General features: G+C 27.5%; 2 protein-coding genes across 2 annotated transcripts; one reads left to right on the top strand and one right to left on the bottom strand.

Annotated features, from left to right (window-relative positions):
- The first annotated feature begins 7,633 nt into the window (after positions 1 to 7,633).
- On the top strand, positions 7,634 to 9,467 carry LOC132931180 (uncharacterized). The gene is made up of 6 exons (XM_060997301.1): positions 7,634 to 7,910; positions 8,015 to 8,267; positions 8,339 to 8,508; positions 8,577 to 8,958; positions 9,012 to 9,324; positions 9,386 to 9,467. Exons 1-6 carry the CDS (start codon positions 7,677 to 7,679, stop codon positions 9,465 to 9,467), a joined length of 1,434 nt encoding a protein of 477 aa, XP_060853284.1. The 5' UTR covers positions 7,634 to 7,676.
- A 99-nt stretch (positions 9,468 to 9,566) lies between these two features.
- Positions 9,567 to 10,250, bottom strand: LOC132931179 (uncharacterized). Its single transcript, XM_060997300.1, has one exon. The coding sequence runs from the start codon at positions 10,248 to 10,250 to the stop codon at positions 9,567 to 9,569; it is 684 nt and encodes a 227-aa protein (XP_060853283.1).
- Between the last annotated feature and the right edge of the window lie 6,124 nt (positions 10,251 to 16,374).

Genomic DNA, 16,374 nt, shown 5'->3' with positions numbered 1-16,374 from the left:
ACGACGCGAGTTCCATATTTGTTTTTAAGTAAAAAATAAATAAGTTGTTTCCAAATGGTTTGGTAGTTCTTTATTTATTTTATAGAAGCTAGGAACATTTAATTTTATAACTTTATAGGTAACCTAAAATTATCAAATCAATGATTACATTTTATTTATATAAAAAAAAGTATTTGAAATTTGTTAATCTAAATTTGCACATTAATTAATTGAAATTAATGCGGCAAGATTAAATTCTAACTATTTACACATAATTAATAATTTAATTTTTATGTTCCCTACTTATATGATAGAAAACAAGTCAAAAACAACAAGGTACTTTACTACTTTATCACTAATGAGATAATGAAACAAAAATTAAAATACCAAGCCCTCCCCTTGACAAATTCCTGTGGACATCCTTGCAATGGTGGTGTTACTGTTGTTAAACGGTTTCTAACTTTACCCACTCGCAATCATCAGGATATCTGTAAGACTATTTATATGCTATTTACCACTTATGTTCTTGGCATATTATAAGGTATTAAGGTCAAAGTATATCTTAGTATAAGTGTAAAGTATTTAAGCCTATGACTCTTGTTAGGTTGTAAAAAAGGTTAAATTTAATAAAGGTTATTTTGATTCTGACGGAAACAATTTTTGTGTTCAAGATTTTGACGTTCAAGGATTTGACGGAAACAATTTTTGTGTTCAATATTTTGGCGTTCAAGGATTTGACAGAAACAATTTTTTTGTTCAATATTTTGACGTTCAAGGTTTTGAATGTTCAAGATATTGACATAATTTAACATTCAAGATTTTATCGTTCAATATTTTGACGTTCAACCATTTGAAATTCAACCGTTTGAAGGGCGTCCCGACGTACGACCTATTTGTCTACCTCTAGAACTGCACAGTATTTTCTGTTTTTTGCATTCATTTTTATTTTTTAAACTATGGAAGACATTGAATCTCCGAAGAAACCGAATCCTAGAGGGAAGGTAAATATTCATTCTTCAATTATTATTTAATAATATTATTAAGATGATGACGTATTGTCCGGAAAACAATTGCTTTTTTAAATACCATAGTATCCTCGATAAAAATAAAAAACTATTTTTTTTAAGTGTGTGTACACTGAAATTTTTGAAGCAATCAAATTAAAATTGTTGATTATTGAAATGATATTCCAGTGTAATGCTGTGTTTTTAATGTACATACAGACGTTCGTGTTGTTCGGACTTTTTCAAAAAAAAAAAAATTAGGATACAATGATATTTCAAAAAACCAATTGTTTTCTGATTTTTTTGGTATAACTTCCGTAATAAAAATGAGCAACATTTGTTTCAAACACAATTTTTTTTGCATATTTCTACATATTTAATGGTAATTGCATATTATTGCATATTTTCTATTAAGAGGACGCCATACCCGCATACCCGAGTAACAATTTCAGTGCTGTCAATGTGATAATAAAATGTAAATGATGGTGCAAGATACGGTGGTATTTTGGTTCAGTGCACTGTGTTTTTGGTCAAAATGAATACCGAATTTTTACATGGGTTTCATCGTGCCCTTTAGGTACTAGAGACCGTTCATACACCGTGCGACAGTGTTGACTAGATAACAAAATATACTGTGCCTCGTACTTTAATTAATATAAAAATTATAATATAATATATTAATTAAAAATATATGTTACCGGCAAAGTATTGAATATTGGCATTCTATAAATTTCCTAGGCATTCTATAGAATTCCTTGAACTATTTGGCAATGTATTAAATGTTTATGTTTTTTTATATTATGACTAGGCAATCCATACATTTCCTAGGATTTCTATAGAACGCCAATATTATGTCCTTCCTTAGTCCCTAATCGATAATACCCATCAACTGTTACCTGCAAAATATTTTAATGATCATAAATTCATAAAATATGAATGTTTTAATTATTATACTGCTATATGTATTATTTTATGTTTACCTCTATAACAACAGCTAAAATATTTCGAGCATCTCCGCGACCTTTGTCCACATCGGGTACTGGAACCAAATACTATAAATGACAATACGGGACAACTAGTGTTAAAAATCGCGACAAAAGTATGCCCCCTGATAAAGCAACTAACGCGCTCTAGGATTGTAATTTGTAATATTCTGCTATATAGGTAACAGAAAAATTTGATCAGCTCTAAAACATTAAATACATATTACATAATATTTTTATATTTAACAGTTATTATATAATATAATATACAATAAATTTATTTACAAAAAATATTCATATTTCATACAACTATACAAGTTAATTAGGTACTTACCTCGGTACTTACATTATTATTCATATTATTATAAATGCATTATTTTTTTTAATTTTTTACTTTTCACTTGTTTAAAAGTTGGTGTATTATTACATTTTTTTATAAAAGAATTGATAGTTACATTCAAAATTTTATCAATAAATAAAAGTTTACAATTTTGACAAATGTTTGGACATATTTTTATGTAACAATCAATTTTAGCCAACATTCTACTCTTTATACCATGTTTGTTGTCTATCAATGATTTTTCTATATTATTATTGAAAAGACAAACTATTTTTTCAACAAATTTTGAAGTGCCTGGAAGTGGTAAAAGTAAGTTACATTCTTCGTATTCTTTCATAGTTATAAAATTGTTTTTCATTGTCATTAATTGGTCTTTATCCTTTGTAGCCAGTTCATTTACACATTCTGTGTGGCTTAATTTTGAACAAGCCCAACCAGCTATGTAAGCTATAGCATTTTCTTCATGAATATCCAACTGTATAACTTTTATGTTCATGTCACTTAAATTATCATCAAACCTGGAATCTATATCATCAGGTGAAGAAATATTCACTTCTTTTTGTTGAAATTCAAATTTAAACTTTTTTTTATTTTTAAGTAAATCAGCACAGCTAATTAAAAATGCACATGCATCAACCTCACAATTTCCATTAACGGGAGGCATAAGAAGTTGTTGAGCAATGCACATTCGTATTGCAGAATGAAACTTGGAGGAGTCTGGTGTGATGTTATTACCTCCTTTTGCACGAATCACCGAAAACAAACTTTCAAGGCAATCTTGAGTTAAGCGTCTTACTAAAAGGTACTCAAAATTAAAATTTTCATGTAAATCTTGATATAAATGTTTTAAACATATTATATTTGCAATCCATCCTGTGATGCACGGAGGTTGTTTATTCATTGCATTTTTTATTTCCAATTCATTAAAAAATTGTAGTGCTTCATTTAATATTTTCCAATGGATTGTATTTTCAGATAGAGGTCTGCGAAATACTTTGCATTCATCAAATGAGACGCTGTTAAACACATCAAATAAATTATCTAATAGCTTGATAAATTTTGCAGTATAGGCTGCTTTGGAACAAAGTTGATTATTTGATACAAGTGTTAAGATTGCAGAGCTTACAGTGTGACTAAAAGTCTGTGCTGCCAAACATACACGCATTGGAGAAAATGGAGGCAACTTGATATGTATTTCTTTAAGCTTTGGGGCTAGTCTTGGCACTTTATCTTTATCAAGATTATAAAAAGCTACAATATCTGTCCATGAGTATATTTCGTTTTGATGCTTGAAGTCATACTTTTTAAAATTATTTCTAACCGATTTTAAAAGGTGAGGTGTATCGTACATAAAGAATATTTTATTATCTTCATAAATTATCCATGGTTCATTTTTTGTCACGCCGAGTAGTTTTCTTAATTGTTGATTATTTGTACCTTGGTCGCAAATAATGACTTTTGGAATAAGATTTATTGAATATATTTTGTGAATTGTACTTGATATAATAGTTTTAAGTTTAACTCCTGATATAGGTCCATTTGAAAGAAAGTAACCAATTACTTGTTTCCATGAATGTTTTATACCTTTTAACATTATAACTAAGGCTTGATTACATTGTAAAATACTTTTTGAATCAATAAAATTTGCCAAATTGCCAAAATCTTCATAACCCGAAAACATATCGTTTTGGGAATTGTAGGATATAAATTGTTTTATTGACATTTCATCAAAAACTATTATAAACACAGCTCTATCTGATAGTGGTGAAGATGATAATTTAAATTTAAGCACTTCTAAAATGTTTTCATTTATGCCACAAGCTAGATTTAAATTTTGGAGCCATCGCCTAAGTGATCTTACTGTAGGTAAACATAAAAACTTTCTCATGAATGTATAGCCTTTAGGAGAGTTATAATATAAACTCAAAGCAAACTTTTTTTCATCCTCTTTAAATCGCCATGATTTTTTTTTTAAACTCATTAGTCTCATCTGTGTTTTTAACAAAAAATTATTATTTGTCTTTTCTACCATAATTTTAGTTTTGTTACAATTTTTTGTTTTTAAATTTTGTATTTGTTTATTTTTAGTGTGAATCATTTTTTGGTAAACTCGTATCTTAGTTTTTAATTTGGTTATTTTTTTTTGAAGTTCTGAATTATTTTGAGTATCTGATAATAAGTTACCTGTAAACAAACATTGAAGTTTATTTGATTCAACTATCTTATAAAATATATTGATCCATTGTTTATTTTTTTAAATAAAATCAAAATTGTTATGTGATTATTTATTTGGCCACTGTAGATATTTTTTTTTTTTTGTTATTCAATATAAATGAATCATTAATTTAAATAATTTATTTAAAAATATTTTTTGAATTGATACTAAATTCTCAAACGGTACATTTCTAAAGTAAAAAAAGAGGAAACTTACATTCAAGTAAATCTTCTGGTTTTATAGAATTTTTGTCAAAATTTAAAGAGCGTGGCATAAATTTTCTTTTATTACATTTTTTATTTACTGAAATTTTAAAAAGCTCTCTACCTGTAAAGTAAAATATTGTACAAGCTATTATAATAGTTAAAATTATTAGTATTGAAGTTAAATTAATAAATTTTACTACCATTATCATTAAGATTTGGGTTTCGAGGGCTCCACCCAGGTTCTTTCCTCGCAAATTGATTTTCAGTATGGTCAATTTTAGCATTTGAGAGACTTTCAAGGTCTGTTTGTTTTTCACTATGATCTAATGTAAATTAATATTGTATCGAATTGTTTAAAATTAAATGAAGTAAAAATTAATAAATCACATATGCATATTTATTTTTTAAACATTTTAATTTCTTTACCAACTAATGATTTTTCAGATGATGCTGCAGTAGTATCAGTAGTTGATTTATTCATATCTGGCGGTTGCCACGATGTTAACACAGGCACTGCCCATTTGTTTAGAATTTTCCTAATTGTAATCAAATAAGTAAGAAATTTTTTAATTTTTTTTCAAATCAAATCAATATTACCGAACTCCGCGTGTATAATTACAATAATCTTCCTTTTGAAAATGTTCTGAACAAATGGTATAATTTTGTATTTTTTGTTTTCCATAATTATAATATTCATTTATTATTTTTTGGTTTTTACACTGATCAAGCCATAGTATGCAACTAAAGTAATAATATTTCAAAATAAATTTTTAATTAACTTAACTTAATTAACCTAATTTGGTTTTCCGTTAACTAAATCAAGTAATTATGCCATGTAGCCATTAGAAGTATTTAAAAAATGCAATGTGTTACTAAAATGTATTTTTTTACGATTCAATTAGGTATCTGATTCACTCATAATGTCATAATTTATTGTTTTAATAAATTATTTATTCTAATTATTCATATTACTGGTTACAGAATAAATAATATTTTTGATCAATTATTTCTATGAAAGTATGAAATGTATAAAATTTTTAAAATCTTAATGAACTACTACAGGTTATATAATTGTATTTGTATACAATCTGTGATACCTCCTTAAAATGGTCAAAAAATCTCGTTACAGATATTTGACTATTATAGTGTACCTAAGAATTAGAATAACTATACACTTACCAATTATCATCTGATGGAAATTTATGAAAACTTAAACCTCGATTTCGTCGGCTGTTATTTGTGCAACTCCAAAACGAACAACTTTTGTGTGAAGGCATTTTATTTTTTATTTTAAATTATTAATTTAATTTATGAAGGCCCATTACATAGAAAAGAGATAAATGCTTTGTATCACATAATTATTACAAACATTTGCTTGTAAAAATAAATGTTTATTTTTGTTAACGAATACTATTTATAGATATTTATATTTATATTATATTTATAGATTCCTTCCAATAAAACAGAGAGCGGGTGTTTTTTTTATTCTGAACGAAGTGATGAATGTATTGATTTTACAATGATGTTTTTTTTTTTGTGTGTATTCGTGTAAAGCATAACTTATCGAAATAATGCTTTATTTTCAAACTTCAGGGGTAGTTTCCTGTAGCAAAGTGAATATCCTCGGTGCATTATAGAGGTCAAAAGTAAAAATTTTCCAGTAGTTTTCAAAAAAAAATGGGGAAAACTGAAATTTTTACGCAAAACCAGTTTTCGACAAAATCGATTTTTTATATAGATATAACTCAAAAACTAACTTGAAAACACTTGAAATTTTCACCAAATATTTATATATTTATACTAGGTAGTGTTATCTATGTATAGTTAAATTTTCAAAATATTTTGAATTTTTTTTTTAGGTTTAATTCATAAAAAAATTTGTATAAGCACTATTATATTTATTTATTTATTTATTTCATACAGAGTTAACTCCATTTACAAAAAAACACATCAGTATACTAAATTAAAATTAAAATAGCATTACAATTTTTAATATAATATAAATAATAATAAACATTTTTAAAAAAAATGTATAAAAATAATTCGACATATAATAATTAATAACATCAAAATTCTCAATCACAGTCATATCGATAGAACATAATATTATATAATTTAGATACATTAAGTAGCTAAAAGTTGAAAATTTAATATAAGATTTTCCATAAGTTTGGCTTACATTGCTTACAATAATTAGGTATAAAGAACTTAAATTTTGGTGTATTCTGATTTCAGGCTATTAAAACATAAACCACCTTTTTCACCAAGTACTTGAAATTATATCCTAGGCTGGCAAATCATCTCCGACCTCCGTTCAGGATCGCTTTTCGTGTACAATTATGATACCTATCATTAGATTCAAATTTATTTTTTTCACCCATTAGTGAAACCACTATTGACTTTTGATTTTCAAATGGAAACCCATATTTAAAGCGTACTAAATTTATAAGGTTATTTTTTTTTAATTTTATCGTTCGGATTATCATTTTTGTTAATTTTTTAGCGAGATATAGCTTTTTAAAATTGGGCGGTCTTCGTATTATTAAAATAATATGAAATTCAGTATTTGATACATAGAGCGCGTCCGAGTATTTTCAGGGGGCTATGTCGTCTACAATTATCATTGTTTGTCCCGTATTGTCATTTATAGTATTTGCTGGAACCCTAACTGTAGCACCGATTCAGGCCCGATTCGCCGACACCCAATTCGCCGACTACTCGTTTCGCCGACGCGAAAACCGGTTTCCGGTAAAAATGAAAAAAGTTTCAATTCGCCGACAAAACGTAGTTTCATAAAATACAAAAATAATTTTTATGTGGAAATCTAGAATATTACAATCTACCATCAAAATGTTGATAAAACTAATCTATGATATTATTGTCATTTGTCAGTTGACAGTTAGTAATCATTGCATCGTCAGTTTGTTATATAATAATATTAAATTTAAAATGTCGTGGTTTATAATAACTTCTGAGCGAGATGGCCAACTTTTAGTTTTGGATAATTTTATACATCGTATTGATAGAACAAGAGGTTCTAACCACTATTATAAATGTATTGATAATTGTGGAGGTCGAGCAATACACAGAGAAGATTCCAATATTGCTATAATGTCAAAAACGCATAACCATCCGACGCATGGAATCCAATTGGCTGAACGTGGTTTTCGAAATAAGCTTAAAGTGAGTTTGTTTTAATTTATACAATTTTATTCACGATTTTTATACCATTTTTTAAAATTAGTTTTGAATACGTGTTTTATAACTTAAAAATAATTTATTTGAAGGACGAAGTGATAACAAATCCCACAAAAACCATACCACAGACATTTAATGAAATCCGAAGATCAATTATGGCTTCAGGAATACAGGGTTCTACGGAAGCCGAAGTAAAGGATGCTTTACAAATTTATACCAGTGTAAAAAGTTCGGCATACAGGAAACGTATGAAATTAATGCCAACGTTACCTAAAAAGCTGTCTGAATTAGATATTGAAGGTGATTGGCGATCAACGAATGATGGAAAAGATTTTCTTTTAGGTATTTATACTAAATTATTTAAACGATTTAATTATATATACTATTACTAATAATATTATTATTACCTACAGGATGTGATGGTACGGATAATAAAATCGTTATATTTGGTACTGAAGGATTTTTACGACGTCTTTGTTCTGGTAATACAGTTTTTATGGATGGCACATTTAAGTCAGCACCAAAATTATTTACACAAATTTATACCTTACACTGCTTTGTTATAGGAGTGATGATACCTCTAGTAATTATAATATAATTTTATAATTTAGTAAAATACTAAGTATTATATGTTAAAATATATTTGTTTAGGCATACGCATTGTTGCCCAATAAAAGTACATCGACATATTCGAGAATGTTTAAAATAATAAAAGAAGCGGCATTAAGAAATGGATTAGAGTTTAAACCTGCTTGTTTTCAAATAGATTTTGAAATTGGAATGATCGTCTCCATTCGGCAGTGCTTTGGTTCTGATACACCCATAAAAGGGTGTTTATTTCACTTTGGGCAATCTATTTGGCGTAAAGTTCAAAGTCTGGGATTAGCTTACGATTATACACATGACGATAATATTAAAAAAGTTGTTCGTCGTCTTTGTTCATTAGCCTTAGTTCCGATTGAACAAATTGATAATTGTTGGACAGAAATTCATAGTGAAGCACCACAGTCAGAAAGTAAATATAACTTTTTACGTAATATTTTTAGAACTTAGCAACACTTAATTTTTTTACCATCATTATTTTAGGTGTGCTAAAATTATTAAATTATTTTACCGAAACATACTTGGATCCAGATATTTGTCTATTTAATAGAAATATGTGGAATCATTTTAATACAGATGGAGCAAGGACCATAAACCACCTTGAAGGATGGCATGCAGCTCTTAATAAAGCTGTTGGTAGACCAAAGCCAAATATTTTTATTTTAATCAAAGAGCTAAAAAACCAACAATCAAACTTCGAGCTTGACCTCATAGCACAAAAAAACTGCAATAGACCACAAAAGATGAAAACTAAATATAGAAAATTAGAAGAAAGGTTATCATTTGCAAAAGATAGGTAAAGCGTTTATGATATATAATAATACATTTTTTTCTAACATTTTAAATTATAATTTTAGGTTACTGAATGGTACGATTTGTATTTTGGAATACTTAGATGCAATAATGTTTCATTTTCATTTAGAAAACGGAAGCTTATAATGTTAATTGTTAATTTATAGTATTAATAGTAAAGTTGACTTGAACAATGTTCGTGATTTATACAAATAATTTAAAGCAATAAAAAATAATATAGTTTAATTAGTAAGTATAATTCATCACAATATAGTGTGTCGGCAAATCGGGTGTCGGCAAAATGGTGTGTCGGTGAATTGATTTGTCGGCCAATCGGTACGTCACGGTAGCACCAACTTCTGTCGGTTTAAGTTTTTTATTTGACCATGCTTTCATTTTAACTGCTTGATTTTCAAGATTTTGCTTAGCCTTTTTTCGATTATCCATGGCATTTGCATTATTTGATTGAATTGTATCTTGTATTGAATTGTCCTTATCGGAAAGTATTGAATCATCATATGGAAGTTCTTTTTCATTTGCATTATTTGATTGAATTGTATCTTGTATTGTATTGTTTTTATCGCGAAGTGTTGGATCATCAAAATGAAGTTTTTTTTTCCCATATAATCCTAGTAATTGTTCTTCGTTTTCTAAATTATCAATTACTTCTTTCGGTAAATTTGAAGTGCTAAGTCCAACCTTTACTTTACAGCCAAATAATGCCTCATATGGTGACATCTTAATTCCAGAATGTAAGGCTCTATTTTTCATTAATTGGATGAATTTCAATCCTTGACTCCAATGAGAAGTTTTTTCTGTTTGCATCCATGTTGTGAGCATATTCTCGACGTCTTGATTTGCTCTTTCAACACTACCCTGACTTTGGCTATGCCTGGGCTTACCATGAACAATTTTAAGTTCTGGCCACATGTCTTTTAAGTTAGAAACTATGTTATTTGAGAATTCACGTCCGTTATCAGACTGTAAGATCGACGTAGCTCCTATTAGCGTAAAAATATCTATGAGGTTGAATGCTACTTCTTCTGCTCGTTTATATTCAAGTGCCTTAAGAATTATAAATTTAGTTAGGTGATCTTGATATACTAATATAAATTTATATTTTCTATCTGGGTGTGACTGGAAATCAATGAGGTCAACCTATATAATACGATAATACATCACACACGTGTTGTATGCGATAACATAATTGTCAAGATAAACATTAATCATTGATTACAGAGGTACACTAGGTACAAATATAAATTTATATTAAATATTAATTATATATACTTTTCCTGCTTGAGGTTAGGTAATCTATAGAATACCTAGTTATTGTATTATATTTTATACTTTTCTTGCTCGTTTTTGGCATTCTAAAGAATACCTAGGATTTCTATATAATACCGGATTCAACACATTGCCGGTAACATATACATTATACATATACACCATTATACTATCTGTAAATTGTTATGGATTTGGCTTTGGAATTCGTTTGGGGTTATGTCTTAAGTAATTATCAGTTACACTGTGGAACTTTTGTTCATCAAGTGAAGTTTTTCGAAAACCAGACAATGTTTCTATAAAAATGTATTAAAATATTAAAATATTATCTAGCATATAAATGTTTTAACTTACCATAAATTAAATCGAACAACTTTAAATCTGTGAACTTCCTTTTAGTTTTTCCCTTGTAACTGAATTCACTGAGAAGTTCATAATTGAAACATGAATTTATAGCTTCTCGTATTGCCGCACTAAATGATGAGTTACAACCAATTTTCACAAAAAGAAAAGATTTCTGAAATGTCATTCATAATAAAATAAAAATATTTATATATATAAAAAAAAAATAACATCTTACAATTTCCTCTTTATAATCTACGTTATCTTCATTCTGTTCGGATGATAGAAATCGTTCAACTATTTCTAACTCTTTATTAGTTTTTACAGGAACTATATTTAACAATGCTGACGGCAATTTTGGGATTGGCATTGCCAAATCTCGAACTCTAGAGTCAGATTTCATTATTACTTGCATCTTGTAGTCTAAATTTTCAATTGACTTGCATATTTTATTATTGGATTTATTCAACATTGTAAGTTGAATCATCATTTGTTGTTGAATAGACTTCTGTGATTTATTTTTTTTAATAATTAAAGACTTCAATTCTGAGATACTTTTACAACAGCAGCTTTCTAGAATAGAATAACTTAATATTATTGACCAATTAAAGATAAAATAATAATTTTAAATACCATTTGATGAATCATTGATTTTGGAACTATGCAAAACATCAGTATTAGAACAGGTATTAATACTATTTAAAATGGAATCATGGTCAGTCAAAAAATCTTCATTACTTGCATCCATAATGAAACTAGTCAGTTCCTCAATATCTTGGATGCTATGTAAATTTCTGTTGGGTGTTTTAATAGTTCTACTAGTACAAGGAACTAGAAAAATTAGAGGCTAGTCGATAATAACAAGCTGTATTTTACTTGAATCTACCACAATATTTTTTGTTGCTGACAGATCACCATCAACATTTGAATCAGAAACTGAATAAACAAACAATAGCTTTTAAATATAAACTTTAAAATAAAATCAGTAAAAATATAAAAAATCAGGTTTAAATATACTTTTGATTTTAAGATATTCATCTATAGGTTTAAAAAAACCTTTAGAGAACCTTTATGAAAGAAGTTGCTTGCATATAATTTTCAGTGCCATGATCATTTTCTATCTCAGAAATAGATTGAATATTACCCATAGAACTTGCTATATTAAGAACAAACAAATTAGGTATACCAATAATTTATTTTGAAATCAAGTTGAAATAAATATATATATATATATATTATAGTAATGACTTGCAACATACTTTTCAACTTATCCTCTTTATGATTATAAAAATTTTCAACTACTCCTGTTTTTATATCAGTTGAACCATCATCTGAATTTGGTACTTAAACAAAAATATACACCAAAATGATAAATAGTTAGTATTTTTATTAGTGCTCTTGATTTGATGTGGGTAATACCCGGGGACCAACAAACCCGGGTACCCGGGTACCAGTTTATTCGGGTAATATCCGATTTTGTGGGTAATCAACGTTTTTGGGTAGTGGGTACCCATTACCCAAAATTTTCGGGTACCTAATGGTTTCTATTATACGTAAACGGTTGTTTTAATTATTAATTGCTAAGAGGTAATCAGTATTAAATTATACATTACACAATTATTCAAATAAAAAATATTTCCTCTTTTAAATTAACAAAATTACGGTTTAAAAAAGGTTGACAAGTGGGTATCGCTCTGTTGTGAAGTAGGTTATAAGTGGGTCACTGTAATTGATTGTATTAAATTTGATTTCAATGATATTATATCATTGTATACGAAAAACGATTCTGAGCGGAGACGGTTTATCAGTCTAGGATATATTATATTAATATCATTATTATTATTTATAATTTATGCGGTAGCCGGTAAGTTGAATTCATATTATTTGCATGTTGTCCTGAAATTATCAGCAATGCTGAAAAAATATTATATGTATACTTTTCTAAAGTTGGACTGTTTTAGAACCTGTGCACACGATGGCGTAAAACACGATATACATATTACATCTCTAAGTAAAATGTAGATATTTTTATATGTTAACATAATATTCATTATATGCATATATTATTATACTTATGCGCTATAGTGATTCTCGGCTCTCAGCTGTTTCAAATAGTCGGTTCACTAGTCATCATACCTAGGGATATTAATATATTATACTTTAATAATTATTTTTTTCAAGAATAATGTTGAATACTATGTTAAAAGCTATTATAAAACCTATATTGCAGATAACGGATATAGTGGCCTTATTTGTTACCTTTTATATGTATAGCTATACCCAGATAATAAGTAATCACAATCATACAATTAAATAGATAAAATGCAGCACGTGCGACAATATATTATTAATAATACTATATCTGAACTGTGAATTTTGAAGTTCTGCAGCGTGAGTGACAACCTCTGTGACGATTCTAGGACATTTGACACCCAATAATAGGACAATTGACACCCGCTGATAGGACAATTGACACCGAATATAAAATTTATAAATACTGAATAATCAGCGTATAATATAATAATATAATTGAAAAGTTTATTCTAATAAAATGAAAAGATAAACGATTTTGTATTAATTTTAATAAAAATTTAATGTTTAATTACGTAGGATACATTTTTAAAAAAAATAATAATTTCACTATTTGTTTTGAATTGAGAAGTTTTACATATGTTTTTAAGCCGTTCTTCATTTGATTTAATTTTACAATTTATTTGAATACCTGTATTTAGTTTTAAAATCTCCATTGAGGTAATGGAGTTCATCATTTGTAAAGCTTCAATAAATATATATATATGTGAATGTTTAAATCTAATTAAATGTTGGAACTTATTGTTCCAACCTTCTGATACATTATTAGTCCTACTATAACCTAATTTTGTGGCATTGTGGACATTCCACATATATGGAGCAAACATAGATGGTCTCCTTTTGAAGCACATAACTTGCGTATTGTTAATTAATTTGTACGGCCCATTAACATATGTTACATCGAAGTATGTTAAAATATCATCCACATCATTATCATATGAAAAAATGTCATATAATAAGCTCATACCTATAAAAAATATATTTAAATTTAAAAAAATATATGTATATATTATGTACGTGTATGAGTATGGTATCTTTTTTAATAATATTAAGTGGTTAAAAGGCCAATGCATTGATCATTCGTACTGAACAACGGAATTCTTTGTCTTTTGTATATTTTGATGCCAAACCAAGATTTTGGACTTTACGCCACACACTTTGACTAAGATGGTAATAGCACAAATGTATGGAAACGCTGTCTTCAAAAACTTCTTCAATCGCTTTTATCATAGCAAGTTCAAAATCAATAGAAAATGACTTCACTGATGAACACGTGTCTTTGAGAGTCATCAAAAGTTCTACATAAACTGTCTGTGTTTTTTTTGGTAATAACGCATAAACGACAGATAAAGGTTTCATTTTATAAATTACGTGTAGTACATAAAGTTGATAAAATCCTTTAGGGCATGAAGAAAATGTTCCGTCCATGAACACGTGATCACTTTGTGATAATATTTCTAGGCAGTCTTGAGAAGCAAATATAATTATACGACTATTAATTGATCGATTATCATAAAATAAAAACTTTTGCTGATTAGGTTCTGCTGTCATCGTCCACTTACCCTCTAATACGAATTCTTTGGAAGAAATTGTAGGATATGAATTGTTACGGATTCTCCTTAAATTTCTTTTTACATTATTTTCATTTGGCATTAAACAAGCAGCTACGTCTGTTAATTTGGTAACTTCTTTTGCGTACACTTTAGAAGGAATATCAAAATTGTTTATAATATTTTCTTTCGTCGCATTTAAGGCACAACATACTTCAGCTTCAGCAGAATCAGGATTATGAGAATATTTTTGAAATTTTAAAATTTTGCTTTTGGACGAATTTATCGTTACACTACCTTTACAATAATGTTTCTTTCGTTGAACACAAGTATATCTGAACCCATCACCAACTTCTTTTTGGAACACATAAATATAATCATTAATTATCACTTTAGTTTTAATTATTTCAATTATATCGGAACATTCTGAGTCCATATTGAATGAATATTATGATAATAATTACTTTTAAGAAAACTGAGTACACACTACACTACAACAGACACTAACTAGTAACTAATAACTATTGCCTAATGCCTATAGGTACTTACCTACTCACGATTATCGTCATTGTAATCGTAATCGTAATCGCTCAGTGTCAATTGTCCGTGTTCTAAAAATATCGGGTGCAAAAAGTCCGATATCGGCAAAACCGTCGGGTGTCAATTGTCCGAATACCCTCTGTGACAACCGTGAGTACTAACCTCGTACTATACGAGTGATATTTAAAAGTACTGCATTTTTCAAAATAAAAAGATGTCTGGAAAAAGAAAAAGTTGGGTTTGGCAGTTTTGCAAAATATGTAATAATGAAAAAGATGTTACTTGCAATATTTGTAATGCCATAATATCATATAATGGATCACCATCGGCAATAAATAAACATTTAAAGTATGTTCATAAATATGATACAGTAACAGGGTCTACAGCTATTGAAATGGATGAGAATGAAAGGTATTATAACTATTTTATAATATTATCACAGAATTAATCTATGATATTAGTTTACAATAATTATGTATAGTTAATTAATGCAATTATTTTTGAGAGTGTAAAATTTTCTACTTTCTACTCAAGGCTAATACTATGAACGTATGATGTTCATTTTTTTAAAAAAATCAATTATAGATACTTGAAATAAAGTATATTAATATTTTATATGCGTGATAATATTATTCGAATAAAAATTATTTTGATAATTTCAAAACTTTATTACTAATAAGTATAATATCATTTGTTAATAATTGAATTATAATTATAATTAGTTACTTACTATTATAAGACTTATTTATTGAAATTTAAAATTTGTTATAATTATTTATTTTCATTTTTGTTATTACTATTTACTACTATTTATAATTGTTGTAATTATTACAAAATAATATTCATATTATAATATTACTAAATTATTATTCAAAAAAATTTATCAAATTCTTTACTTTACTCTATAAATTTATATTTGTTTTATGTATAATATTTGTACTTTTTTCCGAATAAAATAACATTTACAATCATCATCATGTAATTTAAAATGCAATGCCAACTATTTGTCTCTTTTTAATTGCCAACCCTATGGTTACCCAAACAAAATTATTATTATTAATTATTAATCTTATATATATGTCAAGGTTAAAAAAAAAATGAACAAAAATTATTCGAATAATGTTTAAAAATTATCCGAATAATTTTTTATTCGAATAAAATTTGACGGAGATGACCAGTGATTAATTATTTATCAAATATATTAGTAGTTTTTTTTGAACACTGTGATATACAATATACATATACAC

Source organism: Rhopalosiphum padi, unplaced genomic scaffold (assembly GCF_020882245.1).
Source record: "Rhopalosiphum padi isolate XX-2018 unplaced genomic scaffold, ASM2088224v1 scaffold1, whole genome shotgun sequence".
Classification (NCBI taxonomy): Eukaryota; Metazoa; Arthropoda; class Insecta; order Hemiptera; family Aphididae; genus Rhopalosiphum; species Rhopalosiphum padi.
Note: the sequence above shows the minus strand (reverse complement) of the source record. Positions and strands in the feature narration are given on the sequence as shown.

What these genes read in the sequence shown, in the direction of transcription:
- LOC132931180 (XM_060997301.1), top strand. Translation starts at nt 7,677, where the DNA reads ATGTCGTGGTTTATAATAACTTCTGAGCGAGATGGCCAACTTTTAGTT. An exon ending in TGGAAAAGATTTTCTTTTAG is followed by an intron (nt 8,268 to 8,338) that starts GTATTTATACTA and finishes TATTACCTACAG; the next exon opens with GATGTGATGGTACGGATAAT. An exon ending in TTATCATTTGCAAAAGATAG is followed by an intron (nt 9,325 to 9,385) that starts GTAAAGCGTTTA and finishes TTATAATTTTAG; the next exon opens with GTTACTGAATGGTACGATTT.
- LOC132931179 (XM_060997300.1), bottom strand. Translation starts at nt 10,250, where the DNA reads ATGTGGCCAGAACTTAAAATTGTTCATGGTAAGCCCAGGCATAGCCAA.